The 17,823-nt window shown below is 36.8% G+C and overlaps 2 protein-coding genes across 4 annotated transcripts; one reads left to right on the top strand and one right to left on the bottom strand.

Moving 5' to 3' along the window:
- Positions 1-1,354: 1,354 nt before the first annotated feature.
- LOC111331770 (TBC1 domain family member 7) lies at positions 1,355-8,070 on the bottom strand. 3 transcript variants are annotated; one of them, XM_088754926.1, is made up of 8 exons: positions 7,950-8,070; positions 7,787-7,867; positions 6,391-6,575; positions 5,154-5,294; positions 4,620-4,714; positions 4,319-4,369; positions 3,015-3,144; positions 1,355-2,642 (listed from the first exon to the last, which is right to left on the bottom strand). In XM_088754926.1, exons 1-8 carry the CDS (start codon positions 8,059-8,061, stop codon positions 2,541-2,543), a joined length of 897 nt encoding a protein of 298 aa, XP_088611052.1. In that variant the 5' UTR covers positions 8,062-8,070; the 3' UTR covers positions 1,355-2,540. The 3 variants fall into 3 exon arrangements, with proteins under 3 accessions (XP_088611052.1, XP_088611054.1, XP_088611053.1); XM_088754928.1 differs by having other exon boundaries at positions 3,015-3,094; XM_088754927.1 differs by lacking the exon at positions 7,787-7,867 and having other exon boundaries at positions 7,932-8,069.
- Positions 8,071-11,530: 3,460 nt separating this feature from the next.
- Positions 11,531-16,240, top strand: LOC111331768 (serine protease 23). Its single transcript, XM_022936942.2, has 5 exons — positions 11,531-11,853; positions 13,311-13,472; positions 14,577-14,717; positions 15,291-15,706; positions 15,906-16,240. The coding sequence occupies exons 1-5, from the start codon at positions 11,810-11,812 to the stop codon at positions 16,187-16,189; spliced, it is 1,047 nt and encodes a 348-aa protein (XP_022792677.2). The 5' UTR covers positions 11,531-11,809; the 3' UTR covers positions 16,190-16,240.
- Positions 16,241-17,823: the final 1,583 nt, after the last annotated feature.

Raw genomic sequence — 17,823 nt, 5'->3', positions numbered from 1 at the left:
TGCTTTCCCGCTCGAAAAATTCAATTTCCGGTCTAGATAAGAAATGTGCTACTTCTTCGATATTTACTCCATTTTGTTTCTAATGAAACCACTTCAATCACCTTGAATTAAAGCTCAATAATTCAAAGCAAGGAACTAACAAAAGCTGAAGGAACATCAAAGACGGTTGTCGTAAATACGTAATTAATTCCGCACGCAAGGGCTCAGGATAACACAAGCAATTACAAGTTCTTGTTTTCTCTGCGTGATTTGCAAAAGAGATTTTTTAAAATAATGCCATTTATTTGCATTTTAAGACGGAGATTCATAGACGATGTGCGCAACAGAGCTCAATTCGTGAGATATACGGCGTGTAAATTATGTTAAATTCTTGTTCCCGTTTAGTCGAGAAGCCCTCTTGTCACGCAATCCTGTTGTATTCCAGGTGAAGTTCCGGGACTTCACTGGTTTATTTTGCACCGGAAGTCCGGCCTCATCATTAGAAACAAAACAATTCTGCTCGAAGCACAGTTAATACAGATTTTTTTAGGTTTCGTATCTTGCTTTATCACGAATAAAGGTATCTGCGAGCTGCATATGACAAAATAAAAACTATCGTCCTCTTCGAAGTCGATTTTCTCTGTTGCGAAATTCTTACGAAGCTGAATATTTGTTTTGTAGTCCAATCTGTGGATCTCTATTTTCCCTTGGAGCGTTGAACATGTTTCAGAGATTTTTCTTCGCCAAAGAAATCTTCAATTGTGTATTGAGTTGGAACTCTTCTTCATCTTGGAATGTAATCTTCGTGGCGACAGGATTAAAGCAAGAGGAATTTTCCAGTTTTTAACAATTCAGGCAGACTTTCGTGCGTCATTTGGTTCTTTCAACTAGGTCGAAATAGTAAATTGACCACCATAAAGAGTTAAAAAGCTGACGTTTCATAATGACGGAATCCAAAAAACGTGGTTGTGTAAATTCGATAAATTTCGATAATTTGAGCCTTCGCTCCGGACTAAAAAACTGATATCTTACAGTACTCCTTCAATTCAAGATATAATATTTTACCCCCGGGAACTCCAGCCTCCCGACAGAACCCCTGCTCAAAGCTTTTCCTTCCATGAAATGAAGCTAAATGCACACGACCTGTTACACTCGGAGAAAAAAAATGACTTTCCCCAAAGGAACAAAATGTTTCCTTGACTCCCGTTATTCTTTAAAAATGGTCAAATATGTGCTAAACTTGAGCAATAAAGGACTTTTTACCATGTTTCCATGGCACACGGAGGGTGGGGGAGAATTCGAGAATATTTTTGTGTCAGTTGGAGAAATTTCAAGAATTCGCCCAAGCTCCCTGGTGTTACGATGAGGCTATGGAAACCTGGAAGAATGTCCTTTATTGCATTTGTAAAATATTCATCAACAAGGAAGAATGTGTGATATCACAACCGTGTCTGCATACACTCATCTAAAACTCACCTATTGACTAATGAGAGCATGCATACCATCTCAAATATTTTATGAAAGTGAGGGGTACTTTTCGTCCGTGTTAATGGCGCACAAAAATGACTTCAGACTGTTTTTTTTCTCACTTTAAATTACAAATTACCACAGATAGACTTAATAATTTCAAAATGGCAACAAAGTGTAAATTGCTCGCCTGCATTGTATGCTACAAAGTTAATTTACTGCACTCTGTCCAACACTGTGTTAAGTATGAAACATCTTATGTTTTACAGCATTTGAGGTAACATCTGGTTAAGAAGTGGAATGGCAGGTTTGAACAAAAATCTCAAAATTGGCAAATATTAATTTTTTGTCATTTTTTAACAATGAAAAGTACTAGTAGCTTACTGCTGTAAGCAGAAATATCTAAAGTTATTGGTTGACTGTTGGAGACATCAATTCTTTAATAAACAGTTTTTCTCACGATAAAACTTGTTTTTCACACATTTCATTGAGTCTAGGGATAGCTTGGCCTTGATGTTGTGCTTTTCTCAACAGTGGTTTCCTGATTTTTTAACTCTGTTTTGTTCATTTCTTGGCAATCTCGTGGTCACCACATCTTGGCTTTTAAAATATACTCATGTCTCCCATGGGAGAGAAAATGAAGACCAGTAACAATAACATAAGAGTGCTAGCGATGTATGTTTTACTTTGCAAAGGAATTGTTTTTCTTAATAAGCCAACAACTCTTGCTGCAGTTTTAAGGCTTCTTCTTTCCATTTCCATCTCTCTTGATCTAAAATCCAAGCCCCAAATTCCACAGTGATGACAGCATTAGATACTTGCCACGCTCCAGTTGTTTGAGGATTGGATAACACTATCCACTAAATAAATTTTTATCGAGTGGATAGGGCAGTGCATTTTGCCATCACTTCTCAGCTAGATAGCAATTTATCTGTTACTTAGTGTAATCTGCTCTTTAAACAACTGGCCCCTCCATTTCTTGGAATGAGAGGGGTTGAATGACACAAATGGCTGACCAAGGGGTACACAAACATCTCAAGTTTGACTTCCTTGTAGGCACAAAGCTCATATCCTGTGACGATAATCAAGCAGGCTCAGTGCATGGTTGGTGCATCAGAAATGACAGTAGCACCATATTTGTCCCACAGTTCCATTGCTTTGTCGACTATCCACTCAAAGTTGTCTTCAGGGACAGGCTGTACACAAGCACCATAAAATACATAAATAAAAGTACTGGTAATTAGACAAAAATCAGCAGTTTTTTTTTTTTTAATGAATTGAACCCTTTATACCCTAACATCATTATGCAAATTGTCCATACTAGTGTTCTCCATACCTAGCTAATGGTGCTGACAAGGAGAATTTGTTTGACAGTCAAGAGCTTGTTTAGTTGGTGATCATTTCCTTAAGTTTATTCTTGTGACCTTAACATGTGATTTGGGGGTTATATTGAATGGAGAAATTACATGCTGGTCAGGTTAAAAAGTATGGTAATCCAAAAACTGCCATGACAAGAATTTCACTATGGTGTGTGGGTAGTGAAGTACTCTGTCCTTAATATATCCTACCTTGCATAGGAACCTCTCAACAGCCTGGGTAGATTTTTCCATAAGGAGTGGTTTTCTTAAGTCCATCAGAAGACTGACAGCTACAAAAACAAGAATCTTACTAGATCCACTCACTACTTTGTCCCATATCCTACACAAGAAAAATAACCAAATTAAAAAAATAAACTTAATTTAAGTACTTATATTGGAGGGGCGGATCCAGACCTTGAGCTAAGATAGGGCCCTGTAATTGTGTGTACACCTGCTGGCTTTTCTGCCTTCTGCAATTTTTTTTTTACCCAAAATAAGGAGGGGGCAGGCTCCCCCGGCCCCTCCCCTAGATCCACCAGTGCACTGTACCCCTAAACTCCACCCAAAAGCTGTCAAGTTCCTTGACAGTCTGGACATGTGCTTGAATTTGAAATTGAATGATTTAGCTTTGGTATGATGGTGAAGATCATCTAGGCTAAGATTCATGTTACCTACCAAAGCTGACGACTAACAAGGGTAATACAAAGCCAAGCTTTGGTGATTCTTATTGAAAACAACTGAGTCCAAGACTGAATTTTTTCTTTTTTTTCTTTTTAACCCTTTAACTCCCATAAGGGACCAAGACAATTTCTCCTTACAATGTTAACACAACATTGTGCAAACAAGTAGTGAGAATCAAGAAAAATTATCAATGAGGGGATTAGTGGTTGATCGAATACCAAATACTTAACAACTATTCACCAAAGTGGAGGTGGTTAGTGGTGGATATTTACCGAACCGTGAAGCAGCAAGGTAAATATCCACTGCTAACCACCGACACTGTGGTGAATAGTTGTTTTAGCATATACTAATTAATAGTGAGATAATATACATTAATTTGTTAATTTGAGTGATTTCTTCAGTTGTCACAGATGCAAACCGGGACACCATTTTTTCCCGAGTTGCTCGGAGGTAAATAGCAAAAGATATTCCGAGTTTGACTAACCAATCAGAGCATGCCTTCAACACTATCCACTGTTTTAGTATATACTAATCCATGACAACTATAGAGCAGATGGTAACAAGAATTACGAATGAGATCTTGGAAGTGAAAGGTGCAAGGTTAAAAACTAACCTCACCACAATGATGTATTTTCTTAGTGTCGATGACTACTGTCAGGAGGTTAATAACAAAACCAAACAGTGCCAACACAAATAAGCTACTAGCTTAGTCTTATAGCCAATTAGAAATGTGGTTACTCTGCCTAATGAAATGGAAGTTAAAATATAGTGACAACGAATGCAGTTATAAAATCTGTATGCAAAATGATAAAAAGAGGAAAGTACAAAATAACCTTTCCATGCTTGTATCTGAAATATCCTCAGCAAAGCCACTTTCAAACCACCTTTATCAAAATCAAAAGTACAACACATAAGAAAACATTGGAAAAACCAGTTTACCCTATTGAAATTAAAACACCATAGCCATACGTTTTAAAACTCTCAAAGAGATACCCTTAATGATAAATAGGGGTATGACAGTCAGAAATTTAACAAATCTGACCAGTGCAATGAAATGAAATTTGTTCTAACTTTTAAATTAGACAAGGAGTAGGGCTAGAAAAGTTGTTCCTAAAATTTCTAATTTTTAACTACCTCTTGTATGGCAAGACATCAAAGGCTCCAATATTTGATAAGTGTTTATGAAGCTGGATATCTTCAGCTTGAAGGTAATATTGAATCAAATTTGCCTTGAAAAACAATAATATCAATGATACTAATAAAGAACATCACAGCCCTAATTCCAAATGAGAAACAAATTATAGCTTAATCAAGCACATACACAGCAGCTCAAACTAACACCAATTTTCAAATAAAAAAAGCTGTAAGCTAGAACAAGAGATTTTAGTGCAGAAAAGAATCTTTTGAGATTCCTACAAAATCTTTGGTTGCAAAGGTTCTACTGTGTATTTATAACAACATTAAACATTTTTGAAAAAATGATTTACTAGATAACTGGAATTAAAGTAACAGAAATATAATTCATAACTCAAAACAACACTCAAATCATCATGTGCCTGTGAAAAAGATACTGAAAAAAAAGATTGGTATTAATTTTCACTGTTAAAAAAAAATTGTATTAATAGCTTTTTAAAAACAGTAGCAGACCACTACAGGATGCTGTGTTACCAATTTCTCTAGCTGTAGTCCCGACTGGTCCAAACACTTCATGAACTTTGCAGACAACCAGTAAAGATCGACTTCATCTTCAAACATTTCACTAAACACTTGCACTACAGATCTCATTGCTTCTGCTTTTCTTTCAAGATTCTAATGGGGGCACAAAATGAAACTATTAACTAAACTTGTGTGTTTTCATTTTATTCCAAATTTTAGTTGGAGAGAACTGCTTACACTGCAGTCCACCAATTGAAATGCTAGAAATTGTTTAGGATCCTTGGCCCACAAATCTTGGTCCATCCTTAACCCTCTAGCCCCCCATGAGTGACCAAGACAGAATTTCTCCTGATAATATCAATTGAAATTGAATACAATATCAAGCAGAAAAGTGATGAGATTAAAGGGAAAAAAATATCAAATAGGGGATTATTAGTTGATCCAATACCAAATTCTCTAAACCATCATCACAAGACTGAATTGTATGGAGAATTACTAAATTAAATTGAGATCTTGAGAGTGAAAAGGTTAGTTCTTTCAATGCCAAGATCCAATTAGTAATTAACAACTATTCACCGAAGTGGAGGTGGTTAGTGGTGGATATTTACCGAGCTGCAAAGCAGCGAGGTAAATATCCACTGCTAACCACCAACACTGAGGTGAATAGTTGTTTTAGTATATACTAAAACAGTGAGATAATATACACCACTGTCGTTAATTTGAGTGATTTCTTTGCTTGTCATGGATGCAAACCGGGACACCATTTTTTCCCAAGTTGCTCAGAGGTAAATAGCAAAGGATATTTGGAGTTTGACAAACCAATCAGAGCGCCCTTTCAATGCTATCCACTGTTTTAGTATATACTAATTCTCCTTATCTGCCACCATACTCTTCCTTGGAAATTAGACAGGAGAATTTTATCACATTCCAAGATAACACCTTCTGGCTAATAAGTGATAAACTTGTCTGTTCTTATAACCTGTGTACAACATAACCTATTCGAATTACAAGGTGGAGTAACATGTTGATCACTTCTGGGATTTGAAGAGTTAATGCAATATTGATCAAGGTAAAATAGCTACAACTTGAAATAATGCATCTTAAAGGCATATTTACACCATACATTGTGGACCACGGACAGAAAGAGAGAGTCCTAGTTAAACAACTGGCAAGTCACTGCTTTGTTGTTTACTCAGCATTTCAAAACTACAAAATAACTACAAATCAAATACCTAATGTTCTATTTTACCTTTGGTACTTTTACAAATCGAAAAGCTCCCTCATCCAACAAATAGATCATTGACATTTGGTAAGGCAATTCATTTCCATCTGAAATTTTCCTTATAACTCTCAAAACATGCTGAAGGTCCTGAAAATGTTCCCTTCGCTGTTGCATTACAAACTGCTGGGCGTCATGGTAAGGAGGAATAATTCCTGTTTTTTGTGAAAAAGGCAAGGTAATTTTCTATCTGTTGATCTGATTCATATAGGTAATCACATGATTTCAAGTGCAATTTGGAATAAATAAGCATGAGTAAATTTTTTCAAAGACTAACAAAATTGCATGAGCCCATAGGGCGAGTGCAATTTGTGGTCTTTGAAAAAATTTACCAGTGCTTATTTATTCTAAATTGCACGAGAAAATCATGTGATTATCTATTAATAATATACATGAAAAAATACGAGGTAGCTTCCCATAACTACGCAGAAGAAAAGCATGCGCATCAGGTGCAAAAAATAATTTATTCAAACCCTGCAAGTGACATTGACCTTGACCTTGACATTGACCAATCATTCTGACCAATCAGAATGTCTGGTTTGTTTCTTTCTTTGCACCGAATTGACCCTCTTGTGCACTGAATTAACTCTCTTCTGCACTGAATTAACTGAAAACTGCATTCATCTTAACCAATCAGAACTGAGAAATTTTTCCATGTATATTACTATTATTGGTCAATTGCTTCCAAAAAGGAACTCACCTTTTGGAAATTAACATAGGGAGCCTCAGCTTTACTTTTACACCAAAAATCAGACCAATTAATTAGCGATACTCTGGAAATTTTGTTATTAATTAATCATTTTGTTATCAATAAATGGAATTATTTTTAAAGTTTGAATTCCAGGTCACTTTATGAGTTATTGCCCTTGTTCTCAGGGTTTTGCAGGATTAATTTTAATGGAGTCAGCATTTAAGCAATTTAAAGACATTTCAAAAGGTTCTCTTAGTCCATTGGACAAATCTCACGGGGTACCAGGGGAAGCAATGCAGTGATGCTATATTTAAGCAATAAATTTCACTTTTTATTGGTTTCCTGTAATAACCAATGCAAGATTTTGGAAGAAACCCGAGAATAGTATGCGATTAACAAACTTTCGAAAGTTTTCCCACCATAATGGAGTTATTAGCCTAGTTAACCAATAGAATGTGCAGTTTTTTTATCGCTTCTATTAAATAGCTTCGGCGGTGTAATAAACGATAGAGTTTTGACTAATCAAGGCGCGAGATGGATCTCAGTGATTCCTTAACTGGAACAACTGATCGTCAAGGAGACATCGAGCGAAACTTTCTACTGCTCGGTATCAACGTAAACAATTTCCTTCAGGCTACTCATAATGATCAGAAATTTGACAAAAATTACTCTTACCTAAAATCACTTTCCAGACATGGGTTCTGTACCCTGCAGGCAAGCTAAAACGAGTGCTGAATGTTGAAATGCGTTGTACATCTAAAGAAAAAGTTTGGATATTTCTGGACTTAGTTCCTAAAACTTTGGGGTATAAAAATAATACCTGTGACTACTTTAATACCTAATGGATCATCTTTCAGTAGTATCTCTAACGCTTTTCTTTGGTCGACGTTTCGTAAGCCTAGAGTATCATAATATAATATACGAAAGTTTCGTCCATCTTTGTCCACCATCTTGGAGCAGGAATAATATGTGTTGTGTAAGCGTCATGGGATTTAGCAACACCTCGGACTCAGTCTCTGCAGGTCACCCGGAGAACATAAGAGAGCATAGAGGGAAAATTAGGGCGTTGGCTTCGCGGCTTCGCAAGAGCCATAAGTGGGACAATTATGGCTCTTGGCTCGGTAAACATCCATCACTTTGACGTAAATTACTGTCTTAGTATATACCACACAGCTACGAATAACTTGTTTATTATTTTTTTAAATACACCAAAAATGGTCGGAAATTGAACTCTTGATGAGCGATTTTCTCTTCGGCTACCCGGAAGTGAATAGTTATTGCCTGAGTCAGTTTGATAATAAAAGAACAAATCTCATCGCTGTTCCCCAATAAATCAATCTTACTCAAAGGAGACCAAGGCTTAGTAGAAGAGAACGGATATTTTTCATTTATAGTCTTTTTCCGTGAGAAAAAAATCCATAAGCGAAACAAAAAGCGAAGCATGACGTGTACAAGTAAACAATAAGTTAAAAAACGTTTCGGATTTAGCAAAACGTGACATGTGGAAGTGTTCTGTTACAACGGTTTTCATTTCATGATGGTTTTTACAAAGGAAATCGGATTTGTAATGTTTGGTCAGTCTGAATAATTAATCATCACGTGCTTTATCTATGAAACCGTCATTAATTTCTTAACCTAATTTTCAGTAGTAAGTTTTAGATGTCAACAAATGCATGGGATGGTCCGGTTACGACTATCCATAAATAACATATTCCAAAGCCTGAAGTAGGAACTTCCTTCTCTGTGTCCATATAATCTCTTGGTGAGATTGGCAGAGCTGCAGTCAAATACAGTAGCGGTATATACATACATACAGACATACATACATGCATGCATGCATGCATGTATGTATGTATGTATGTATATGTATGTATGTATGCATATGTATGCATGTATGCATGCATGCATGCATGCATACATACATACCTACATATACATACATACAAACTTTATTAGAACTCTCTTCAACAGGGCTTTTCAGTCACAATAAACTAACTAAACTTATTTACAATAACAATTTAAACTAAAATTATTGCTTATAAAACATATTTTTAAAAAGAGTCTTCTTAAAACTATCAATTTATTTCACATTCTTAATATTTTCAGCTAGCCCTTCGATTCCCTTGGACCCCGGTAGTAAAACCCCCTTTGTCCCGTTGACAGTCTACATCGGGGAACCACAAAACTACTACATCCCCTTGTATTCTTATTGTGGACTGCTGAACGTTTAACAAAATATTTATGTTAACGTAGTCAGTAAACTATGATAAGAATTTTGGCTACGGAACTTGCGGTAGTTTCTTACACGTCCAAAAAGGAAGCGTGAACTATTATGTTTAGCTCAGCTTGAGTTTAGTTTTAACCCGAGATCTGTATCGAACACGTTCACTGTAATTGACTGCTTACCTGCAACTCAGTTTTATGATTAACTCGATCAAGGAAGGTCAAGAAAACTCGCCATAGAAGTAAGTTTATGAACATTGTTCTTACTTGTGTTGTCAATGATTTCAGTTTGTTAGTATAGAACAAATATATAAGCTTTTGAATAATGAGGACACTGAGGAATTGACTACATGGCACGATAATTGTTACAGCCTTCTATCAGTTTTTTCGCTTCACTTTGTTTAATTGTTTCGTTTTTCTTATTAATTGATTTAGTTAAGTAGATTATACTGTATCATATTTTGATTTCAGATCGAATAAACACAGCAAACACAATTATAATCAGTTATACGATTTGCGAGTAGTCTTCGGTAGTGGATCGTCTTGATTTTCTTGCGAAACAATTTAACTAAATAATCTGGAGCTAGACCATTTACACATTTAAATGCTAAAACCAAGTCATTAAATAAAACTTTCTCTGTAACATCTAACCATCTAAGAGATCTCCGACCCTGAGAGTTATGGTCAAACTTCCTTAACCCTAATACAACTCTGGCTGCAAAATTCTGCACCAACTGTAGTTTGTGTAGATTACGATTACATTTGTTCCCCCACACTGAGGAACAATAAAACAATTTTTAAATCTTCTGCTTTTATTTACCTCAATACCCAATTCTTGTGTTTGTGTATCTATACGTTTTGCCAGTTTAATGATAGTGTTTGCGCTCGACCGGTTGAAAAGTAGAAAATAACTTGTGTCATTAGTAGAGCACACCTCGCCAGAAATGTTTTTTTTTCTTCGACTTAAGTAAAGGAATTGTTGTGAATTACTTTCGCGAATAAAGCAAGTATTAAAAGGAATTCTTACTGTTTATCGTGAGAAAAAAAAGAAGCCCAAATTAAGTCGATTTTTTTCAGAAGCATTGTTATAAAACCCCCTCTATACGTTAATGAAAATCTGGTAAGATCTCTTTGTGCGAGACACGCAACTTTAAAAGAGCTTTTAATTGCAGCCGGAAGCTTTTAATGGGAAGAGTAAACTGCGGAGCGATCGGTCTTGACTGTTTCACACAAAGACCTTCAGCTGAGAATAACAAGATATTTATCTTTTATTTGCTTTTGCATTTTATGATTTGAAGTACCTTCAGAAAGGGCCAACGAATTTCCAAATCGAACTGATCGATCAATAATATGGATATTTTTCAACTTTTATAAATGAATTTGTATAGCCAGAACTAGTTTACTTTTAACAGTTGTTTTCAGCAACGACCAGAACATTCGCAAACTATTTGACATCCATTTCTATAGGATGACAGAAATAGGTCAGGTTATTATTTTAGATAACGTTTTCGTCTAAAGAAAAAAACGAAAAAAAAAAAAAACATGCCGACTGAAAATGATTGACGATATTCCGCTTCTAGCCTGCGGTCTAGAAAAACTGCTTAATATTACCGAGATTTCATGATTAACGATAAAAAATTTAAGTTGACCGAGAACACTTTCAATACAAAACCAAGGAAGTCGTTAAATAAGAACTTTCAATACGCCCGCGTCTCGTCTCGGATATTTCTTGGAGCACGATTTCTTTTGGTCCTTTGATCAACTGAAAAGTACTCTTAGTTTACCACGTTTACAATCTCTTTAAATTACCTCGCTGTGTATGTTATTCTCACCACCAACGATAAACAAAACTGATTGAGCCCTACTTCAATCATGTTAAGGTTTTTTTTTTTTTTTTACTTAAATCAATTGCAGTGCATCGGAAAGGGTGGAAAACCTTTGTAATTCTCTTTGCTTATCAAACGGACTTCTTGGTATAAACAAAGATGTTTTGAACTCTGGGGAAAGACATGTTGTGCTCGCCAAACAAAAAATAAACTCTTTCATTCATTTAAAAATAATTTGTTAATCATTTTGTTCAACCATTTTTAATTCATTACTGCCTTCTTGACAAAAAGGAAAAAAAGGAATCCGCTATAAATGAGGGAAAGAGAACTTTTTATGTTCGCACTTTTCCTGAGAAATTTATAAATAAACTAGGCAGGTGACAAGAAATTTGCAAAAAATTTTAAAGCAGAGAATATATTTAGGCTTTCTCACACCAGAAAGTGACAAATGAAACTTATTCATTATTTTATAGTTCATGTAAGCGGCTCATTTTTAAAACTATTGTTAAATCTTCAATCGAGTAAGGAAGGAACTCGTTAAATCCTTTGTTTTCTTTCGGTTTTAAATGAATGCGACGTCTGTTGCACGGAGACAAAACACGAGGTCGGCGTCGCTAAAGGACCACTTCCTTCTCATTGCTGTTTGAGGATGAAGGCAATTTTTGTGATGCTCTTGATGCTTAAAGCTGTGAGGTAAGTTCATCCAGAACATTGGCTAACGATTTATGGTCCTACTTCAAGTGTTGTGCGTCAAGGTTTGCATACACTCCAGTCTCAATACAAAATCTTCGCTTAGTGAGCATTCCAAGGGGATTCCGGGTGATCTAGTTTATAAAGCGAGAGGGTGACCTTGTTACTGTTGTAGTTGATAGATACTTCGTCAAAGTCAAAAAAAGTCCATGATCCTTTGTTTTGCGTAAGGCGTTTCACTTGGAAATAAAATTAACTGATACAAAGACTCAATTGCACTTTGGGAAACATTTCAGAATATTAATATTTCAGCGCTATAGCTACTTTGATAAAACAACCGCTTGACGCCGAGCAAAAGAGAAGTTTTTCAATGAAAACCTGCATTCGAATGAAACTTAAGATCTGATATGAAAACAAAACCCCGATGACTTTAAATTAGTAATAAAACAAATTTTTTCACAGAAAAACCCCAGAGTTACCTTTGCCCAGGCTTGCCTAAGGAAGGTCGCTTTTAAGATTTTATTTTCAGTCTCCGGTTGTAAATCAAAAACGCAGATATCATTCGAGTAGAGACCATTTTGACTACGCAATTTTTTTTCATTATGTCAAACACATTTAAAAATAGATGAGTGAACAATCGACCATTCGGGCGAGACGTGAAGTTTTCAAAAACGTGAAGTTGATCATTTTGGTTACACAAATATATTTTCAGAAAGAGGTCAGTTAATGAAATTGAAATAAAGGCTCTTGTTCCCCAAGCTGATTTGTGTAACATGAAGCCACAGCAACAGTGAAACCATAGAAATAAACATTTCCGTACTTGGAGTTCTTTAAACATCTTGGCTGTCCCTTTCAGACGATCTATAAGTATCAGGTACACAATTGAAAATTCTCTTACGAATTTCCAGAATGTGCTGGGCGGTGTTAACTTTCCGATCTTAATTAGATTTTTCATAACTTTGTCATGCGAAATGACTAACGACTTGAAATAAAATGTAATTTAATGTTCAGCTCATTTGCAGTTTTTAAGTTCAAGTGAGCATGGTAACGCATGATCGGCATGGGTTTTTTAATACTATGACTGATCTATGAAAAGTGAGGTATTTTCCCCACATTTGTTTCCAATCTCTATGCAGCTGCATACAACGAACTTGTTTCAAAGTCATGATTAACATAAGCGACAAAAATTGCACTACTACGATTACCGCCAATGTAGTAAAACCTGTTATCTAATTGGATGCAACCAATAAGACTGTGTGGTGTACATTATCGTGTAAACGGACTTGAACGTGGAATAAATATAATGATTTTAACATTGGGGGTGTCTAATCAGGAAATGTAGGTTACAAATCTGTGGGTAGATATTTCCTCCCATTGTAAAGAAAATAAATTGCCCACTCTGCATCGAGTGTATTTCATGGAACTTTTGAATAGGTTGAAATATGCTGTTGTTATTTCAGTGTGAAAACTCTGCCTGAATTTGAACCCGGAGAAAAACAAGATAGCGAGGGTCACCATGCAGATGACAACACTGATGACATCACTTTGGTATATCGTCCTGAGACATCAAGGGAGAATTTGATCAAATTATTTAACCTGACTGCACAGGACTTAGACTTGAGGTATGAAGTATCCTTGTGTGTGTGTGTGTGTGTGTGTGTGTGTGAGTGTGTGTGTGTGCGCGCGCGTGTGTATGTGTATGTGTGTGTGTGTGCGTGTGTGCGAGTGTGTGTGTGTGTGTATGTGTGTGTGTGTGTGTATGTGTGTGTGTGTGTGTGTGAGTGAGGGGAGGGGGGAATGAGGATGACCCAAAATCAGAGCGGTATCAGCTGAAGCGAGAGTTGACTTTGGCTCATTCGCAGATCCCTCCCCGCCCCACGCCTTTCTCCCAACTAATTAAAACAAGGGATAAATTTCTTTCGGTGTGTGTGTGTGTGTGTGTGTGTGTGTGTGTGTGTGTGGGGGGGGGGGGGGTTGGGGTGGAAGTGGGGGTGGGTGTATATAATTTGGTTTTATCAACTGAGTTGATGATGTGAACTACCCACTGTCAATAATTTCCAAAGCTGACGTTTCGAGCATTTGTTATTTGTTGAAACGAAGGCTGACGCTCGAAAATTGAACTTTACAAACTATTAGCAGTCGTTTTTTATCACCTCAGATGATAAAACCACTTAAAACAGGTTCCTTTGACTCCTCCTTAGTCTCAATGCTTTTTCCAGTTTCATTATCAATGAAACGATCACGCTGAAAATTGACTTTTGTCGTGTGAGCCCATCATAGATAACCACAGAAATTTTTTATTTAGTCACGTAGTGAAAAATTAGGTAAATTTATTGGAACAGAAATAAGGGTTACACTTTGCGTAATCCGGTTACAGACTGCGAAGAGTTCAACTTCGTTCCCAGGGTCTCTTATCTTCCCGCCCCCCGGAGCGAGGGAGGAGGGTATGGGGAGGGAAGATGATAGACCCTGAGAACGAGGTTGCGAAGGGTTGTAACATTTCGGGTGAAGTTTGTAAAAAGTAGCTATACGGGTTATAATGTAACCCCTAAAATGGTGTTTTGGTTTGTTTTTTTGTTTTTTTTGTATTTTATCATATTGTTAAATCTGTTAGACTTTCCACACTTAGACAGAAATTTCGCTTTTTCTTTATGATAACTGTCTCTCTTGACAAGCGTGGCCCCAAATGGTTCGAAAATAATCTAATTTTATTTTTATTTTCTCAGTTATGAAACAATTTTGCCAAAGGGTCTTAGCACCATAACACTGAAAAGGACAAGTGGAAAATTTGGCGACAAGAAGGTTTTGGATGTACCTCAGTTTACAGTCTATGAGAGGAGTAACAGAGAAAACACGAGACATAGCGGGTAAATATCAGCGTATTGTTAATTGACTTCAGGGAACTGATTTGTTCGAGCATGTTTTCTGCGTAAAAGGGGGGCTACTACGTTTATCATCCTTCCAACCTTTTTGGAAAGCGTTGGACAAAATATTTACAAACAGCTTACCTTTTCTTACTGCGTCACATGTTCATTTATCAGTACTCTAAAACACGATTTCATGAGCAATAACAAAACGCTTTCTCCCCTCGAATTTAACTTTAAAAAGACTTTTATCATATTGGGTGATATCAATTGGGGAATATTACCTGATGTTCCACGGTGCCCATGGCTCCTGATGTTCCCTAGTTTTAGCTAGAGCATATTTAGTCGAGCACACCTTTAAACCAATCGCCCGTATGCAAGAATATTTGATACTGTAGCTTATAAAGATAGGTATTGGGGAAAGTGACGCTGCATCAGAATGTGTAATCTAGAATTGACTATCATCTCGTCCAAGACAAGCAGCAATATCCCGTCACCTCATGCCATGGAAACCAGGCAATGCTGGGAGCTTCGTATGAATAACATTTGCATCAATTTCTTTCTTGAAATTACTAGAGGGACTAATCAGAAGCCACAAGCTAAGCGTGTGATAATTCCACCAGACGATCGTAAACAGCTTTCCTCCTCCAACAAGGCCCAAAAATCACCTCACTCAGCTGCTTGTAAAGTTTCCTGTAAGGGATCTTGTCGTTGGTCTTGTTCAGGGACTTTGATAGGTTCGCATCACGTCCTAACCAGCGCGCATTGCATTGACGGAGAGGACATTGCTACACTTCAGGTTGGGTTTTTGGAGCGAAATGGCCGGCTGCAGTGGTACGATGTGATAAGAGCGTCCATACCACTACGATGGAAAATCAACAAAAAAACAGATGATTATACTGTGCTTAAACTCGAAGGTCGGGCAAATCGTCGATCTTACGTCAGTGTTGTGTCCACACCGTTACCCAAAAACTCGTTAATATCAATCACAGGTGAGCTGGACGATAGTAAGTGCTGATCTTATCCTCTAGTAAGCATCGATCTTATCTTAAATTTCGACAAAACTTTAATCTAAACATTTATTTTGGTGAACATTGTCAAGAAGGCCGATAGCTGATAGTGGAAAGGAGTTCCACTTTTTTTCCAACGTGATCCCTAAGATGAAGTTCTCGTCATTTTTTCACTCTTCAGGATTTCCGGGTGACAAACCTCCCAGCAGTCTTTGGATCTCCAAATGTCGTGCAATCCTTGTGACCAGTGGTCAAATTTGGAATAACTGTGACGTGGTGCGAGGGAGTTCGGGGTCAGGTGTCTTAAAAAAGGAAAGCAGCAGAGGTACCTCTCGCACGGTTGTTGTCGGTGTACTATCCGGCGAAAAATCTGTACGAATCAACGGGCGTGTGAGGAGAATAAATGTTGCTGTTCATTTAACAGGGTCTAGGCTATCACAAATAAATGAATGGATAAATAAATAAAAATCTATTTTAAAGCACAAGAAGGAGAAATTAAAAGCATTTAAAAAAGTACTTGTTCTTTTACCTTTTTTTATTTGAAATTCTTCCATTCCTACCTTTGTACAATAACGCTATCAGTAATTCCAACGATACCCCTCACGCTTAAACATACCTTTTCGCCGTCCGTGTATCGAGCTTCCTCTGACCGACCTATCTTTGATATAATTTTTTTAATGTTTCAACTCCGTGCGCGGACACATGAATAAATAATGAAAAAGTTTTTTTGTACTAGTAAAAGACACTTATTTGTTCAGATTTTGGCTTTTGGTATTTTTTTCGACCGATTGATGTTGACACTGAAGTCAATATAAACCTATCGCAAAACAATAAAGTTTTAGTGTTTTTGTATCACTTTTGAGAAGACGTACACACCATTCAAAATTTGGATCGTGACATTGAGACTAATGGCACTCCGGTGCCCGGACTTCAATGCAGTCTGCAAAGTGTCTCACGAGCTAGATTGGGCTCTAACTGCAATCTTAGGTATTTTTTCGTATCCTTTTTTAGAGACGATTTCTAGTCATACAGATTTAATAATGCACGTCAAAAGCAAAATGTGCCAATTCTAAACGGTTGTTTGGAAGTTGGCACGTTTGAACAACTAGTTAAAAAAAAAGGCAAGGAATTTTAAATCAGCTCTTTCTAAGAGAGTTGAGTGCCCCGTCCAATTGAACGATTTCAAAGTGCTCAGACTGGGCGATATGGTTGTGCGGTAGTTGGCAGGTTTGAACAAACTAGTTAAAGAAAACAAGGAGTTTAACTCTAATTTTTCTAAGAAAGTTGTCAAAAATGGCCAAAAAAGATCAAAATTTCCTCGAGTGCCCCCGTTCAATATTGGGCGATCACAATTCTCAAGCCCGGAGACTGAGAAACGGAATCAAATTTCGAAAAACCCTCTAGTGTCCATGGTTCGAATTTTTAGGCTTACAAATTTGGTTTGATTTTTGTTGACGAACGTGTTATAATAAACGTGTTGCTTTTTTTAATGTGCAGCCTACAAAACACGTGTAAACTACTTGAATATCAGAAAAGTTGGAGAATTTGGATCAGAATTACTTCATTAGAATCAAGAGACATGTCGAAACGCTTGCAAATTCCAGTCGGATTATCAAAAAAAAAAAAATAGGATTGAACGTTCACTGCCTTATAGATATGGCTAACAATGAAAATATTGCGTGATAATTTTTAGTTTTTTTGTAAATGGTCGATTCAAATATTTTATTGATGCAGTACTGAGCCGGTTTTTAAATAAAAAGAGGAACCGGAAACGCGAGAACTCATGGGCGACTTCCACTTTGCACTCGCCTCATCATGACCAAAACTTTTATTTTCTAGTAATGGCCGAGGGGTTTACACTACCACCAGAAGAAAAAGTTGCTCCTGATGATGGCAGTTCAGAAGGTAAGACAAATATTTTGTTAACGAACAGTTATCTGCACGAACGGTTGTAGGTTAGATAAACATATCTCACTGAATGCGAGCGTACGTGCATCTATCTTCAGATCAATAATTTCATTTCTTTTGTTACTTTGACATTGGAGACATGATGACGCTCAAATTCAGATTCATTCCGCCCCTGTTTATACTGATTACTA

This window comes from Stylophora pistillata, chromosome 3 (genome assembly GCF_964205215.1).
Source record: "Stylophora pistillata chromosome 3, jaStyPist1.2, whole genome shotgun sequence".
Taxonomy (NCBI): Eukaryota; Metazoa; Cnidaria; class Anthozoa; order Scleractinia; family Pocilloporidae; genus Stylophora; species Stylophora pistillata.
The sequence above is the reverse complement of the archived record's forward strand: the minus strand, read 5'-3'. Positions and strand labels throughout refer to the sequence as shown.